Here is a 15,750-nt window from a genome sequence, read left to right as displayed (position 1 = left end):
AGTGAGCTTCCTGATTTTACAACGCGAGACACGAGACTGTTCTTGGTTGGCATTTTATGCACTCTCAAAAAACTGATTCCAATTTCCATGTGAAGCATTCTGTTGCGCGTTTATACAAGAAGGAAAGCAAGCAAATAATTAGCTCATTGGTTAGCTTAGGTTAAATATTCAAATTCAGTAAAATTTTAAATAAAGTTGAAATTCGTGAATATAAAAAAATTTGAGAAGAACAATTTTTCATTTTTCTTTCTTAAAGTAAAAATTTTCAAACAAATAAAAATATCGACATTATTCTCTTTATTTCACCGTATGTGTTTTATTTTTGTTTCTAAACTTGTAAATATTTATTCTATGTATACTATTTAAGGTTTTGTATATTATATCCGTGATTTAATCTATAACCCTTTATGTGATTTTAAAATACTCAATAAGTAGTGTGGTATTAATTACCCTTTTTCATACAATATTAAGATATTTGTAATGTAGAAAACGGAAATGGAAATTGGCACCTTGTGTAAGAGTGGAGGGATGCAAAACCTATTCTCATCAGGTGCAGGTACAGGGAAATTTGAGGGGGCAGAAAAGATTCCATGGAATTATTGAGTGGTGACTCGTTATTGTTAATTTGTTATGATGTTTAAAAAATAGTATTTAATTTAATAAAAAATTAAAAATTAATATTTTATTTAAAAAAGATAAGAATAAATAATTTTTAAATATCTAAAATTTATTATAACACATAAGTTAGCAAAAATTAAATACCATAGAATTCACCCTCTTGAGATTTATGCGGAAATTGATATGCGTTGTTGGTGGAAGGGGGGAGTGTTTCCCAGTTTGCATTTTGGTTGGTGTGATAGTGGAGTGCGGCAGAGTGATTCTCTCGTGAATTGACCGTGAACAATGAAAGAGAACTGTGGGAAAAAAAAAAGAAACGAAGAGAAAAGATGATAAATAAATAGATAAAGATTTGGTTATTTGATATCTTAAAAATATATTTTAAGAATATAATAAAAAGAATATATCTAATATTTTTAAAATATTTTCTTAAAATATATATTAACAATGTACAATAAATACTTATAATCAATTATAATCGTACAATAATAAGGATTTGGCCAGATTTTTTTAAATAAATAAAATAAATATTTTAATTATGTATATACATATTTTTTTAAAGCATTTATGTATTTGCACAATATGTCTTATCTTGTTTATACTTTAAATGAGATAAATCACGCACACACATCAATGTATCACATTTATAAACACGTTATGACACGTGTACATTCAGATAAGGTACATTGACGTTTATAAATAGAATTCGTTATATTTTATTGATATTTTTGAATTTTCGGGACGTTATGACACGTAACCCGAACATCAATCGCTTGAATGCTAGTTGACACATTACGGGAGTTATCGACTTTGAGATTGGTGTTATCTTTTATTGTTCAAATTAATAATTATTTGCGATTTACTTAACTAATGAATAGACCGAATGATATTTAGGTAATATAGAGTAGGTTAGTTGACAAATAGAAATTAAGACATTTATAAGTATTTAAGTTTGTTCATAGTGAAGGCTAAACAACTAATAAGTTTGAGTTGATTTGTTAATTTAAAGTTTTTAGTAGTTACTTTTATTGTTTTGAATTTGGGAAGGATTTTTAAGTACTTTTTTTTTATGCTTTTTATTATGTTGTGATGTTTATCTGAGTTGCACTTTATATTTTTTAAAATAGTTTTGAATATGCTAGAGAAGTTAGTTTAAAGTTTTGTACTTATAATTTTTTTTTTAAACAAAGGCCTCGCCTTTTATTGCTTAGGCGGATTAGTCACACACTTGCACCTCCGAACTCCATCGTCGTTTATCTGAGGGAAGTTGGGTTTGGCGACACGGTGCAGCTCAGGGACTCTGTGTTTGACAACTTTCTGATCACTGCATTTGTGGAGCGGTGGCGTCCGGAGACCCACACTTTTCACCTGTCATGGGGTGAGTGCACCATCACCCTACAAGATGTTGTATACCACCTTGGGAGAGTCAGTCGGTGGGTGCCTGCGTGACTTCCAGACTTGGCACTAACGACCAACATGGAAGTACGTGGAGGAGCTCTTAGGTGCCAAACCGCCCCTTCCAGTGCAGCAGGGTGTGCAGAGGAAGTAGTCGTTTAGCATCAAGATGACCTGACTCAGGAACCAAGTTCGGCACATGCTAGCGACTCCTATTGTACGATTCCTCCCAATCACCATATATATATATACACACACACACACGACAACTTAAATTGATAGCTCAGGGACCAAGGGTTTGCTGATATTTTTATAGATATTTAATTTTTGTCCTATTATATCTTGTTTATTGTGTAAACGAGTTGAATTGTCACTTATCTCGTTTACATATGCATTACCCGTCTTTTCGCATGTGTCACGTTTACAAATGTGATATATTGAGGGGTGTGTCTTATCTTGTTTACACGGTAAACAAGAGACTGTAAATGAGATAAGACACATTGTGTAAATACACAAATACTCTAAAAAATATGTATATGCGTAATTAAAATATTTATTTTATTTATTTAAAAAAAATTCGAATTTAGTCTCTAGGACTGTGTTTGTTTATGAGAACAGAACAAGATAAAACACTAAAAATAAAACATAAAAGTCAGAAACATAAAATTTAATGTTCTTATATTCTATTTGATGATAAAATAGAACAAATTATAAAAGTCTAATTTATTTTTATGTTTTTTCATTTAAAAAATTTTAAAAAAATAATAAAAAATATAATTATAAAAAATTAATAAAAAATAAAAAAATAAATTATATTTTTATTAATATTTTTATATTTTTTATCAGAATAAATATAAAATATATTAATTTAATATTTCTAAATATCATGTCTCTTACTATATATACGGTTTTATATTTTTATATATCTTTCCAATATCCCATTTCTATAAACAAACGTTGCCTAATGGAATTTGTTGCTATGCTCATTTACTTGTTCCAACATGCGGACAACTATGTCCTTCACCACCGGCTCTCTGACAATCCCTCCCTCTGGACCTGAGCGGCTGACCCCTCAACAATGTCACTCCCACACTTTTTAAACCAATAAACGCTATTACATCCCGTATAAGATAGTAAAATGAAGTAGATAGATATTATTCTCAAACAACGGAGTGATAGCGGTAAGGCGGTAACATGTATGTGGGGTTGAGAAAAGAAGCTTTTACAGCAAATAGAAGTTGATTTTAACACTTCAATTTCAAAATCAATATTACTACTTTATTAGTGACTACAGTATATATGAGTATGGCCCGCATTCCAAGAAAATGAATGAAACGGAATTATTCCTTCAGTCGATGTGAATTTTGCCCAACCCTCGTGATTTAGCTCGGTTTATTTGTGGTAATGTGGTTATCATTGCGGCATAAGTCCATATAATACCATTGCAAGGCCTGGACTGCAACTCATTCTGCTCTCTTTTAACTAACATCAATGGCCTCAATACTGAGACTCCTCTTCGTTTTCCTCTTCGTCTTCCACATTTCAGGTATCTACCCTCCTTTCTCTCCATTACAATGCCGCTTTCATGCTTACATTTTAAGGAGCATTTTATACACTATTATACTTGAAACTAAAGAACAGTGTATGTGACTGGTTTTTTGCTTGTTTGTTGTTCATGCCAACTAACAGTGCTCAAGGCTTCAGGGGCATCAATAATATTCTACAACAAGTGCCCCCACCCAGTGTGGCCCGGCATCCAGCCCAGCTCAGGAAAGCCCGTTCTGGCCCGCGGGGGCTTCAAACTCCCACCAAACAAGGCCTACTCCCTCCAACTCCCTGCTCTCTGGTCGGGCCGCTTCTGGGGCCGCCACGGCTGCGCCTTCGACGGCTCCGGACGGGGCCGCTGCGCCACCGGCGACTGCGGCGGGTCCCTGTTCTGCAACGGCATCGGCGGAACTCCGCCGGCGACCCTAGCAGAGTTCACGCTGGGAAACGAGCAGGATTTCTACGACGTGAGCCTGGTGGACGGTTACAACCTTCCAATCTCGATCACACCGTTCAAGGGATCTGGAAAGTGCAGCTACGCTGGGTGCGTGAGCGACCTCAACATGATGTGCCCCGTGGGACTGCAGGTGCGCTCACGCGACAAGAAGCGCGTGGTGGCCTGCAAGAGTGCCTGCTCCGCCTTCAACTCCCCTCGCTACTGCTGCACGGGTACCTATGGAAGCCCACAGGCCTGCAAGCCCACTGCCTACTCCAGGATCTTCAAGACCGCATGCCCAAAGGCCTACTCCTACGCTTACGACGACCCCACCAGCATCGCCACTTGCACTCGCGCTAACTACTTGCTCACTTTCTGCCCTCGCCGCCGCTGATCTCAAGCTCACTACTCCTTAATTCCTTACTAGTTAATACTTAATAGTTACTACTATTCTCTTTGGCCTAGCTCTTTCTACTATTACCATTATTATCATCATTATCATTATCATTATTATGTCATAACAATTTGCATTTGCATTAGTACTACCCAATACTACCCAATACTCTCTTATTTCGTTACTTTAGTACGTTAATGTGTACTAGCTAAGTCTTCTGTATTAATTCATATTACAATTACTACTACCGCGTGCCTGCGTGTGATCTGCTTGGTTTGTCAGGTGTTTTGCTTCCATTGTTGTCATTTATGGCCATGTTTTTATCTTGGAGTAAAAAAGTAGGTTATTTCATACTAGCAAGTAGCAAGCGCTTGTTAGATACATTTCTCATCGCTAATGGGTTTGCGGATTTGTCTACTATTCCAATTCCACTGAGCAATCAATTCGTCTATTTGGTTTCCAGCCTGATATTGATATACTGTACACCCTAAAAAGCATATTCGCCACACAACCAATGAGAAATTGGATTCACAAACGTCACTCTCTTTTTTAAGTAATCCTTGTCTGTTTAGACCTTGGACAATAGTCTATATTTTTTTTTTGGTGACGGACAATAGTCTATATTGCTTCATATGATGTTTATCTTGCCTTCCTTTGCAATGAAATTAGACAATGAAACAATTACATATTTCCCCGCCCATCCCCAATTTTATAGGAATTTGCGTGTGAACTACTATATTTAATATTTTACTTTAAACACCATTTAACTTGTTTCCATATAGTTTGAAGGGAAAAGGGAGGGGAGGAAGGGGTTGACAGGGTGGATAGCAGTAGAACGTCCGAAAAAGCTTGTCCTGTTTGGTTAACGTTGGAAATTCTTTATAGTTTTTCATGGACTATTCTTTATTTTCCTTTTGCATGATTTTCTTCCTATTTTTGCTGCGCTAAGTCGCTAACATTATTGATTATCTACATGCTCGTTTTCCTTTTCGAAAGATGCAATAAAATTTGAATGAACAAAGATTAGAAGGGGAAAAAAAATAGTTAATTATTAACGGGAATTTTTTTTTTCTCAATTTCTAGAAAACAAGGAAATACAACTATACAAGCATGTCTTACTACTACGGTATTACCTAAGCTATTGATTGTTTTTCTTTTTTTTTTTCTTTCTTTTTGTGTTCATCACAACTTTTGTTTTGGGCTGAAGTACTCCCAAGTTTCATAACAAAAAGAAACATAGGCCAATACAGTCAAAGCCCATCATAGTCCTACAGTTTTTGGTGCCAACTCTCTGGATTTTGGGTATTGATCCCAGGCCCATCTATTGGGGATTTTGTAACATCATAGCACTTTTACTAAGAAGGGACACACGGACTAGGACTAAAAACAAAAGAAGAGAAAGGTCAAAAGATGTGCCTAGCATTAGAAATAAAATTGGGCCTGTTAGGTTGAGTCCCAAAGATAAAAAGATTTCCATGAAAAAAAAAAAGATAAAGATGCGGATGCAGATCCATATGTCATAAATTACACGTGTTCCCTGTTCCATCCCATGATTGTAACGAATAATACTTTTCCCTCCCTTTTCCCTTCCTTAAAGCAACGAATAATACTTTTTCCTATTTAAACGTAAAAAGTCATATGCATTACACTCTCCACGTGACAACAAATCCAAAAGGACGAGGCTAAGGCTAAAACTCACCATTCTTCTTGATTCAGCAATTTCTCATTTCTTTCTTTCTTTCTTTAAAGTCACGAGCGTGTCCAACCCGCGTTCATTTACGCGTGTCCCACAAAGAGTGTATTCCTTTGTCCTTAATCAACGCGTCTTACAAATGTAGTAAAACTATTCCTACACCACTACTGTTATAACGTAATGCTTTTTGTTTTTAGCAAATTTACTTTTCAGAAATTTAATTTTAATAGTGTGAAAAACTTTGTTTGTAACACTATATTATTAAAAATAATTAATATTTTATTAATTATATAAATAGTCATCTAAAAGTTAAGCATTTTATTTTTATTATATAATTATATAAAATATTTATATTTAATATAGCAAAATTAAATTTAACTTTTAATTAGAAAATTTGATAATTTGGTGTCTGATTTTATAGTATTAAACATTTTATTTTATTATAAAATAAAAATACAAATGATTTTTTTATTTTTTAAATAAATGTAAATAAATGTTTATTTTTCTTAAAAAATATTATTGATGGATTATATTATCTAAAACTAAACATCAGAAATTAATTTATCTTATATTTAAGAAATAAAAATTTATTTTGTTAAAAAAAGTATTATTGATGTAATATATCCTCTAAAATTTTAAAACATAAGAAATTAGTTTATCTTATATTTAAGAAAATAAAAATTATTTTATCAATTAAAATATAATTTATTTATTAAAAAATGTAGTAGATATCAGCTTCAATATTTCTTTTGCATAGGAGATATGCAAGCATTATAATTCATCCATATTAACACATGCCACATGCCACATGCCACATGCCATTTTCATCCACCTTTTTTCCTGCCCCTTCTTCCCTAATCCTTAGGAGTTGTTATTCATCCATTTGTGTGTATTTATGATTAACTTATGAGTTGTATTTATGACAAGAATATTTATGTATTTTTTATTTTGTTCCTTAAGTAATTTAGTATTTATTTGTTTATTTATGATTAATTAATTTATTTATTTGTTTCTCATACTCACCTACAAAATTACAGATTTAAATTTCATTCCTAATTAAAAAAAAAAAAGTTATGATCTATCGGGCCTAAATTTCACTTTTAGATTATCTATTTATTAGGTCTTATTTAGTATATATTATTTAAAATCTCATAAGCACAGGTGTTGTGCAGTAAATATAAAGGACAAAAGTTGTTTGTACATGTATCATATGAATTATTTGTTTTTCAGAACATTTTTTTAACATTTGATTAGGCTATATGAAAAGTATATGTTTTAATTTTAAACATATTATTTGTGTTTAGGTAAAAATATAGAAGAACAAAATCATCATTTGAAGTACAAAAGATCGGCCTTTTAGAGAAAAAGTGAAACTTGATAAAAGAGAATAATATTCCAAACTTATATTACATTTTACAGCGTTTTTAATTTGACACTTAATTCTTACAAAATTGTTATTGTTAAATTCATTTACAATAGTTGTTATGTTAGATAAATAATGTTTTACGTCATATTATTCAATTATAAATTAATAAATTTAGTTAAATTAGTCACTATTTCAGACATGAAAGAAAGTCTGATTTTTTTAATATTGAATTAATTTTTTTATATAGACAAATTTTATTAATTTCTAATAAAAATGAGACATAAATGTTAATTTTTCTAATAAAATAAAAAATTGATAATTAATATGATCATTATAATTATTTTAAAAAATAAGTTATTAGACCAAATTTTTTTGTAACATAAATATTAATTTGTCTAATAAAATAAAAAAATTAGTAATTAATATTATTATTAGAATTCTTTAAAAAATAAATTATTAGACTGATTTTTTTAAGATTTATTTAAGATATTTTTAAATAATAGAACAAAAAATATATAATTATAAACTATTACTAAATCATGCTTTATTAAAAATAATTTTATTCTTAATAAATTAAAGATCATTTTAATTAATTATTAACGATGAAGCATGAATATTTTGTGGAATTTTAATTTTCTTGTCTATGTTACACACATTTATAATGCCCACCGATTTGACATTTACTTGTGTCTTTCTTTCTTAACTGGGTCTTCTTTATTCTTGAATTATATATTTGTTTTTTTTTTTTTTTTTTACCAAAAATAAGAACACTCAAATTTATAATTTTTTAGATGAGTATAAAGAAACTATGTGTCTATGTCATTTGAATTATAATTCATTAATAAATTATATTTTTGTTAATGAGTTAAAAAAATAATATTTATTATTTGTTATCAATAATATTTTTTTATATCATTTAACAAATCATTAAAATATTATAAAGTTAATTTGTATATTAAATTAATAAATATCAAATATATTATAATTTATTAATAAAATTCTTTGTATTAGATATATATTGATCGTGTCGACCAAATGTTTTGATATAAGATGATGCCTAATTTGTGTAGTATTCTGAATATTGTATGTGTGTTTTTTAAATGTAAAATAAAATTTGAATGTTATTAAAATTATTTAGAGATTTTTTTTATGAGTACATAATGAATTTATATATTTGTGAATATAATTATGTTAACGAGTCTCTTAGATATTGTTTAAATATTAGTTATATATTTTAATGCTTTTTAAAAATTTAGCTCTTTATATTTCAATTCTTTTTTTATCTATTGACAAATGAATATCATACTTACACAGATTGATTGATGAGTACTAATATTCATGTTAGTAAAATAATATAAACTAAATGATAATATCTAGACAAATAGTTACAAGATGTTATTTTAGTAATAATTTTTTAAAATAATAAAATTAAAAAAATTATTAATTAAATATTAAATGTTTTATCCAAGAAATTAAAAATAAATTTATTTAATAATCCAAAATAAATCAGTATAAAACCATAGGCAGACACGGTGTTCCATGTCTCACCATTTGTGATTCAACTTTTCATCATACTCAAAATATCAGTTTAACACTAATGGCGACACCCATCACTGCCGACACAAACCCTAGCTCCAAATCCACAAACTCTAACCTTATCTACCTCCAGGACATGGACGAGTTCAAGAGAGTCTTCAGTCGCTTTGACTCTAACGGCGATGGCAAGATCTCGGTTAATGAGCTCGACAACGTCCTTAGCACCCTAGGCTCTGGTGTTCCACCGGATGAACTCCAGCGCGTCATGGACGATCTCGATACCGATCATGATGGTTTCATAAGCCTTCATGAGTTTGCCGTCTTCTGCCGATCTGATACCACCGACGGAGGTGCCACTGAGCTCCGCGACGCCTTCAACCTATATGACCAGGACAAGAACGGCCTCATCTCTTCCGCCGAGCTCCATCTTGTCCTGAACCGCCTAGGGTTGAAGTGCTCTGTGGAGGAATGTCACAACATGATCAAGTCTGTGGATTCTGACGGAGATGGCAACGTGAACTTTGAGGAGTTTAAGCAGATGATGAGCAACAATCGTGTAAATGGTAATGTTAATGGATCTATCCTATAGAAAAGAAATATGCAAGTTTTTATGCATTTTTTCACTTTATCTTGGTAGATCTGTGTTTGTATTTTGTTGTACTTCTTCGTATAAATAACAAAAACTAACAATAATTTTTATGTGAGATCTATTGTGTTTATTTTTCCCCTTTCTTACTTATCAATGTATTGGGTGGTTTTATTTGTTAATGTTCAACTTCTTTAGAGAGCCACACTTAAAACAGACAATATGTTAGTCTCTGTTCTCTGTTTTGAAATTCCTTAAACTTTTGATTGCAAAAAAAAAAAAAAAAATCATTTGGATTTGTTGCTACTATATTACATGGCTACAATTTTTGTTTCTATAGGCTATTCTTATCCGTTGATAGTTGATAAGATTGGTTCTAATTTTTTTAATGAGTTTAATAACATTTAGTCATTTAGTATTATATAAAATATTTTTCATATAAGGATCTCTTTAACAATCAAACCACAGAATAAAAATAAAAAAAAATCTTTTATTACATACAATAAAAAATATTTGCAGTATGATTTTAATTGATTTAGATCATGTTGATTTTATTTTTATTTTTTAATTTAATTTATTTTAATTTAATCAATTTAAAATTTTTAAATTATTAGAAAGAAATAATTTAATTTACAAACTTTTAAAATTTTAAACAAAAGTAAAAGTAATATTATCATTTTTCAAATTTAAATGAATAGTTTTCATATGTACTCATATAACAAGTTTTTTAATTTATTTTTTTAATTTAAAATTGAATTTAAATATACAATATTCATCTTTTTTTTACTCATATAACAAGTTTGGTATTGATTTTTTAAATTTTAAAAATTTTATAATTTAAATTTTATTTATCTAAAAATTGAATATAAATAGATAATATTTATTGATATGATGTACTCATATAGCATATTTGGTATTACTTTTTAAATTTTAAAAATTTTATAATATAAATTATATTTATTTATATGTTAAATTATAAATTTTATAATTTTTTAAAATGTTATTTTTGTATAATAAATTTGGTATTGATTTAATTTTTTAAATGACTAAATCTTAATTTCAAATTGAACTAAATTAAAGGATAAAATCAAACCTGTAACACCCGCTTAAGTCCTAAGACAGAGGTAATGAGGTATTACTATCTCTAGGAGTAAAATTATATATATAGTATGAGAATGGATCCTCTCAATTTTTCTTTAACAATTGAGGGAGTAAAGTATAATCTCTCACCATTCATTTTTACAGGTGGGACCAAGAGAAAACATGAGAGAGAGAGCATTTAAGGGTTATAGATCACACTTTACCCTCTCAATTTCTTTTAATGATTCAGAGGATCCATCCCAATATAGTATAAGTGAAAAATGGTGTTATCTAGGAGCCTTTTGAACTATGATGCACGGACATACCGACACGCGAATTTTAAAATCTTATACGATACAGGGACACACATACATATAAAATATAAAATATTTTTTAGATAAATCGTAATGATATTTTGATATTTTATTGATATTAAAATATAAATTAATTTTTTAAATTATTTTTAATATTTTATTTTAATTATATCAAGTATTTAAATTATTTTTTGTTTTAATAAATAATAATATATACTATATCTAAATTTATTTCAAGAATATATGTTAAGAATAAGACAGGACATGCTGGCACGTGATGGTATTTAGGTGTGTCCAAGCGTGTCCGGAGAAGAATTTTTTACTTTTTTTATTAAGACACGGTTGGACACAGCAAACACGCGTGTCGAACGAGTGTCGATAAGTGTCGTGTCCGAAATATGTCCGACACGTGGACACGGCAACTCAGCGAAGTGTCCGTGCTTCATAGCTTTTGAAAAAAAGTTAAAAGCGAGGCGTTAAACAGAAAAGCGCATCACTCACGCAAGCGGTAAACGTAAACCAGATAGTATAAGAGTATAGCGACATAAATACATATATACATACAGTCATACATAATAGAAGACTTCCAAGGATACAGATAACAAAACTCTTGACTCGGCTCGCTAAGTTTAAACCGGCCAGAGCATTCATATATATATATATATATATATATATATATATATATATATAAAATAAACTCAAAATGCCCAACATACAGCTTATAGAACCTGTTTCTCCAAATCAACTTTTAAGAAGGATAAACATAACATACATATGCAGTGGATATATAAGAGTATCTACATATATACATCATAAACTAAGATAAAGTCCCAAAACACAAAAATCCTTCGCTTTCAGAAGCTCCCAGTATGTCTCAGCGAGGTGTCTCACATCTTACATCTGAAAACCACAAAATATATATGGGTTGAGAACTAGAGGTTATTAGCATGGTAACAGTGCCCACATAACTAACATATAAGGTCTCGAGAAAGCCAGAGGCAATCCAAGAACTCCGACACTCATATTATAATACTTAAAGGTTTAAAACAGAAACCATAAATAGGGGTGGTTCTCTAAGGTTCCTAAACTTAACCGAATTCTAATCAAAACCCTCAATCTATGTCTTCCTTCAATCCTCCAACTCCAGTGGAACCACACAGACAAACAAATAGACAAGGTAAACATAAGTAGAATACAATTACAGCAGGTAGCAAATTTAGCAAGTAAGCATAATAATCACATAGGCAAGCCCAATTAATGCACAATTAAATATGATATATGTCTATCCTACTGGCCGTGAGCTCACGTGTCGGTTATATCGCCAGAACCCGACACATCCGGCAGCTAACCCGGATATCGTCTCTCTGACATGCCTCCACACTCTTGGGATATAGTGTCTGTCACACTCTCGGGATGTAGTGCCTGCCACACTCATGGGATATAGTGCCCGTCGCATTTCCTAGGTTAAAAGTGCTCCCACACTCTTGGGATATAGCGCCAGCCACACTCTCAGGATATAGTGTCCGTCACACTCATGGGATATAGTGTCCGACACACTTCCCAGGGTGAAGTGCTCCTACACTTAGTGTCCGTCACACTCATGGGATATAGTGTCCGACACACTTCCCAGGGTAAAGTGCTCCCACACTCTTGGGATATAGTGCTCGACACACTCATGCGATATAGTACCCGACACACTTTACAACAGAGAGAAAACTCAAACATACTCATCATCAACAATCTCATTCAGACTTCAATTATCATATTCATTCATCATCATTCATATTCATTTATTCAATATTGTATAGCCAGAATTCGTCAATTATATAGCACTTTCGCACTTCCTCAATCATAATCCATCATACCCCAAACTTTCTTCACTAACAAGTTTCCTTCCTCAGAGCCCTAATTATACTCCACTACCCAAAATCCACCTACCAGGCTTTAAACAAGAGTGACAAGGGTTTTGAAAGCTGGAGGAATGCTTTTAAAAATAAAACGTCATGTTTTGGAAAAACAGGGATCCTCGTACGCGTCCCCATACCCGCGTACGCGGAGGTGCATTTTCCCCCCGCTCGCGTACGCATGCATCCTCTCGCGTACGCGGGACATCAACCCGAACAGAATGCCCGCGTTGCGTGTGAGGCTCGCGTATATGAGTTATGCAGGGTGGTCAAAATTGTAAGTGCTGCAGAATTTCAATTTTACACACCGAACTTTTGACGTACATAATTTTTTCGTTTTAAAATATTTTTCATCCATTCTTCGAACGGTATAAATCTCTCATACCAAATTTTCATTCTAGACAAGTTTGATAAAAATCGGAGGTTCAAAGGCCGAGTTATGGCTCATCAAAGTTGGCCAAAAATCAAAGATTTAATTAAATTTACAAACCTCAACTTTCAAAATATTTAAATCCAAACCCCTATTAAAACTTACCAAATATGTCTCCAACCAAGTTCAACCCTTCGTAACACCCCTTATCTTCTTCATACATACCAATTTACAATTATATTTTTATTTCAACACAATAATCTATATCCAAAGCAACATTATATAAAATCATCAACAACATGCATATACACTTCATCAATCTCCACAAAATTTACATTATTTCACCAACAACAACCTTAATTTGCCAAACCTCATAAATACCAACCAATCCTAAATCATCAACAATATTAATATCTCAATAAACATCATCATTATCATTCTTCACTCTTCACATATAATAAATTAATTACACATCACAACATCATAACCTCAACCACAATCTCAGTATTGCTAACACTAATACATACCCACCAATTTCAATCATCAACATCATAAATAATTCAAGTTTATCCTACAGTCAACTAACCTAAGTTTTCACGACACATTATATTTTAGTTACGAGAAACTGAAACTATACCTTAGCCAATTTTCTCGTTAATGCCTGGAACACCTCACAACTCAGCATTTTTCAAGCTTCCAAGACTCCAAGACCTCACCAAACAGCCCTCTAGCCACCAAAGCTTGATCTCTTGTTTCCAAATCCTCACTTTGACTCCAACCTACAATCAATCTTAATCTAACAATACAATTATCACCACAATCAATATAAAGTTCACTAATTCAACGTTACACATTGAAGGTGCTTACCTGACTTACAACTCAAGTGAGCTAAACCTGACAATACCCACAAGTTAATTCGAACCTAAATACCGAAATCATACAAAATTCAACATAATTACACATTGAATTTTGAAATTTGGAGAGGAGATAATTGAAATTGAGAAGTAGATTTCTTACCAAATTAGTTACCGAATTTTGTAGAACTCATCACGCTAGTCACGTGGCTACAAACGGTGTGGCAATCGGAACTCAGAGTAAAAAGTTATATGGAATTAAAGATTTGGTGATGATTTGGGTCTTCCTTCATGTTCTTTCCCTTGGCCGAACAAGTTCAGTGTGTTTCTAATTTTTTTTAAATAATAATTAATTTATTGATTAATCATTTATTAATTTTACGGGTTTTACAAAACTAATATAATTTAAATTATAAAAAATTATATTCATTTTATTTTCTAAATTAATATGGATAACTAAATTCTTACTTATCTAGTTTATAACATGTGTTTTTTTCTATTTTCTCTATAAATGAGATTTGTAATAAAAATATATTTTTTAAAAAATTATTTATATTAACAAACATTTTATTTACATATAAAAAATGCTAGGAGAAATTAAAAAAATGTATAAAAAACTACCCACATTTCATTTCTCAAAAAAAAAAATATAGTTTCACGCACACAGTCTTTCCTAGGGTGGCAAACGGGAAGCCCATCTCGTCGCGTCAGACGATCCTAAATTTCTTTTTGGTTTTGCTTAATTTTTTTATAAATTATTAAATATGAAATAATATATATAATTTTACAATTATTTTCATAAATTTATAATTTCTAAAGACATAAAAAAATTATAATTTTTAAATTCACAAATATTAAAGTCTTTATAATTATAAATATGTAATAAATATAATCATAAATCAAGTATTTTGAAACAAAATAATAAAATTAATATTGTCCAAAACGAACATGATCCAAAACATATAATTCAATTAAACATAAAATATAATCTAAAATATAATTTAGAATATTTTCAATTATCATTTTCATTCTCTTGTATGACACAGGATTTGGTTGGGATATGACAAAATACACAAACCTGTCTCATTCCTAAGATTTCTGATGCAAAGGATATGACACAGGTTAGACCCATCAGCCTTTCCTCATAAGATTATTTCTAAAGTACTAGTCCATTGGCAACATAAATTTATGACTTTGCTGATCAACCCTAATCAGAGTGCCATCATTAATGGTAGATTGATTTCAGACAATACCTTAGTCGCTAATAAATGTATGCACTATCTAAAGACAAAGAAAAAGGACCTATTGACTGAAATGGCTGTTAAATTGGATATGAGTAAAGCTTGTTGAGTGGCATTTTCTTTAGTTCATTCTGGAGAATAGGATTTGAATCTAGGTGGATTAGTTGGATACAGGAGGTGGTGACTACAGTTTCTTATTTTGTCGTTGTTGAAGGTCAACCTTTTGATTTTTTTAAACCAAATAGAGATATCCATTAAGGAGATCCTCTATCTCCCTACCTTTTTCTTTTCTGTGGAGAAGGATTATCCTTTTTGCTAAACAAGGCAGAGAAAAACGGTGTATTCAGATCAACCGAAGATGTTCTACCATTAATCATTTATTGTTTGCGGATGACTCAATCCTTTTTTGCAAAGCAAC

The 15,750-nt window shown here is 31.1% G+C and overlaps 2 protein-coding genes across 4 annotated transcripts in view; both read left to right on the top strand.

The window, feature by feature from the left end:
* Positions 1–3,267: 3,267 nt before the first annotated feature.
* LOC112734263 (thaumatin-like protein) lies at positions 3,268–4,682 on the top strand. Its single transcript, XM_025783513.3, has 2 exons — positions 3,268–3,559; positions 3,703–4,682. Exons 1-2 carry the CDS (start codon positions 3,505–3,507, stop codon positions 4,386–4,388), a joined length of 741 nt encoding a protein of 246 aa, XP_025639298.1. The 5' UTR covers positions 3,268–3,504; the 3' UTR covers positions 4,389–4,682.
* Positions 4,683–8,977: 4,295 nt separating this feature from the next.
* Positions 8,978–15,750, top strand: part of LOC112734261 (probable calcium-binding protein CML26) — a 30,870-nt gene continuing 24,097 nt past the window's right edge. The window contains exons 1-2 of one of the 3 annotated variants that reach the window (XM_029291797.2): positions 8,978–9,546; positions 15,138–15,212. In XM_029291797.2, coding sequence (XP_029147630.1) covers positions 9,045–9,546; positions 15,138–15,184 — 549 coding nt within the window. In that variant the 5' untranslated portion in view covers positions 8,978–9,044 and the 3' untranslated portion in view covers positions 15,185–15,212. Of the gene's footprint in view, positions 9,547–10,814; positions 10,960–15,137; positions 15,213–15,750 lie in introns of those variants that run through there. The other 2 variants (XM_025783511.3, XM_072228395.1) reach the window with 2 other exon arrangements.

Source organism: Arachis hypogaea, chromosome 3, assembly GCF_003086295.3.
Source record: "Arachis hypogaea cultivar Tifrunner chromosome 3, arahy.Tifrunner.gnm2.J5K5, whole genome shotgun sequence".
NCBI classification, from domain to species: domain Eukaryota; kingdom Viridiplantae; phylum Streptophyta; class Magnoliopsida; order Fabales; family Fabaceae; genus Arachis; species Arachis hypogaea.
Note: the sequence above shows the minus strand (reverse complement) of the source record. Positions and strands in the feature narration are given on the sequence as shown.

Excerpts from the sequence above, each read along its gene's own strand:
- LOC112734263 (XM_025783513.3), top strand. The coding sequence starts at position 3,505 with ATGGCCTCAATACTGAGACTCCTCTTCGTTTTCCTCTTCGTCTTCCAC. Across the intron at positions 3,560-3,702 it reads CTTCGTCTTCCACATTTCAG|TGCTCAAGGCTTCAGGGGCA; the intron begins GTATCTACCCTC and ends GCCAACTAACAG.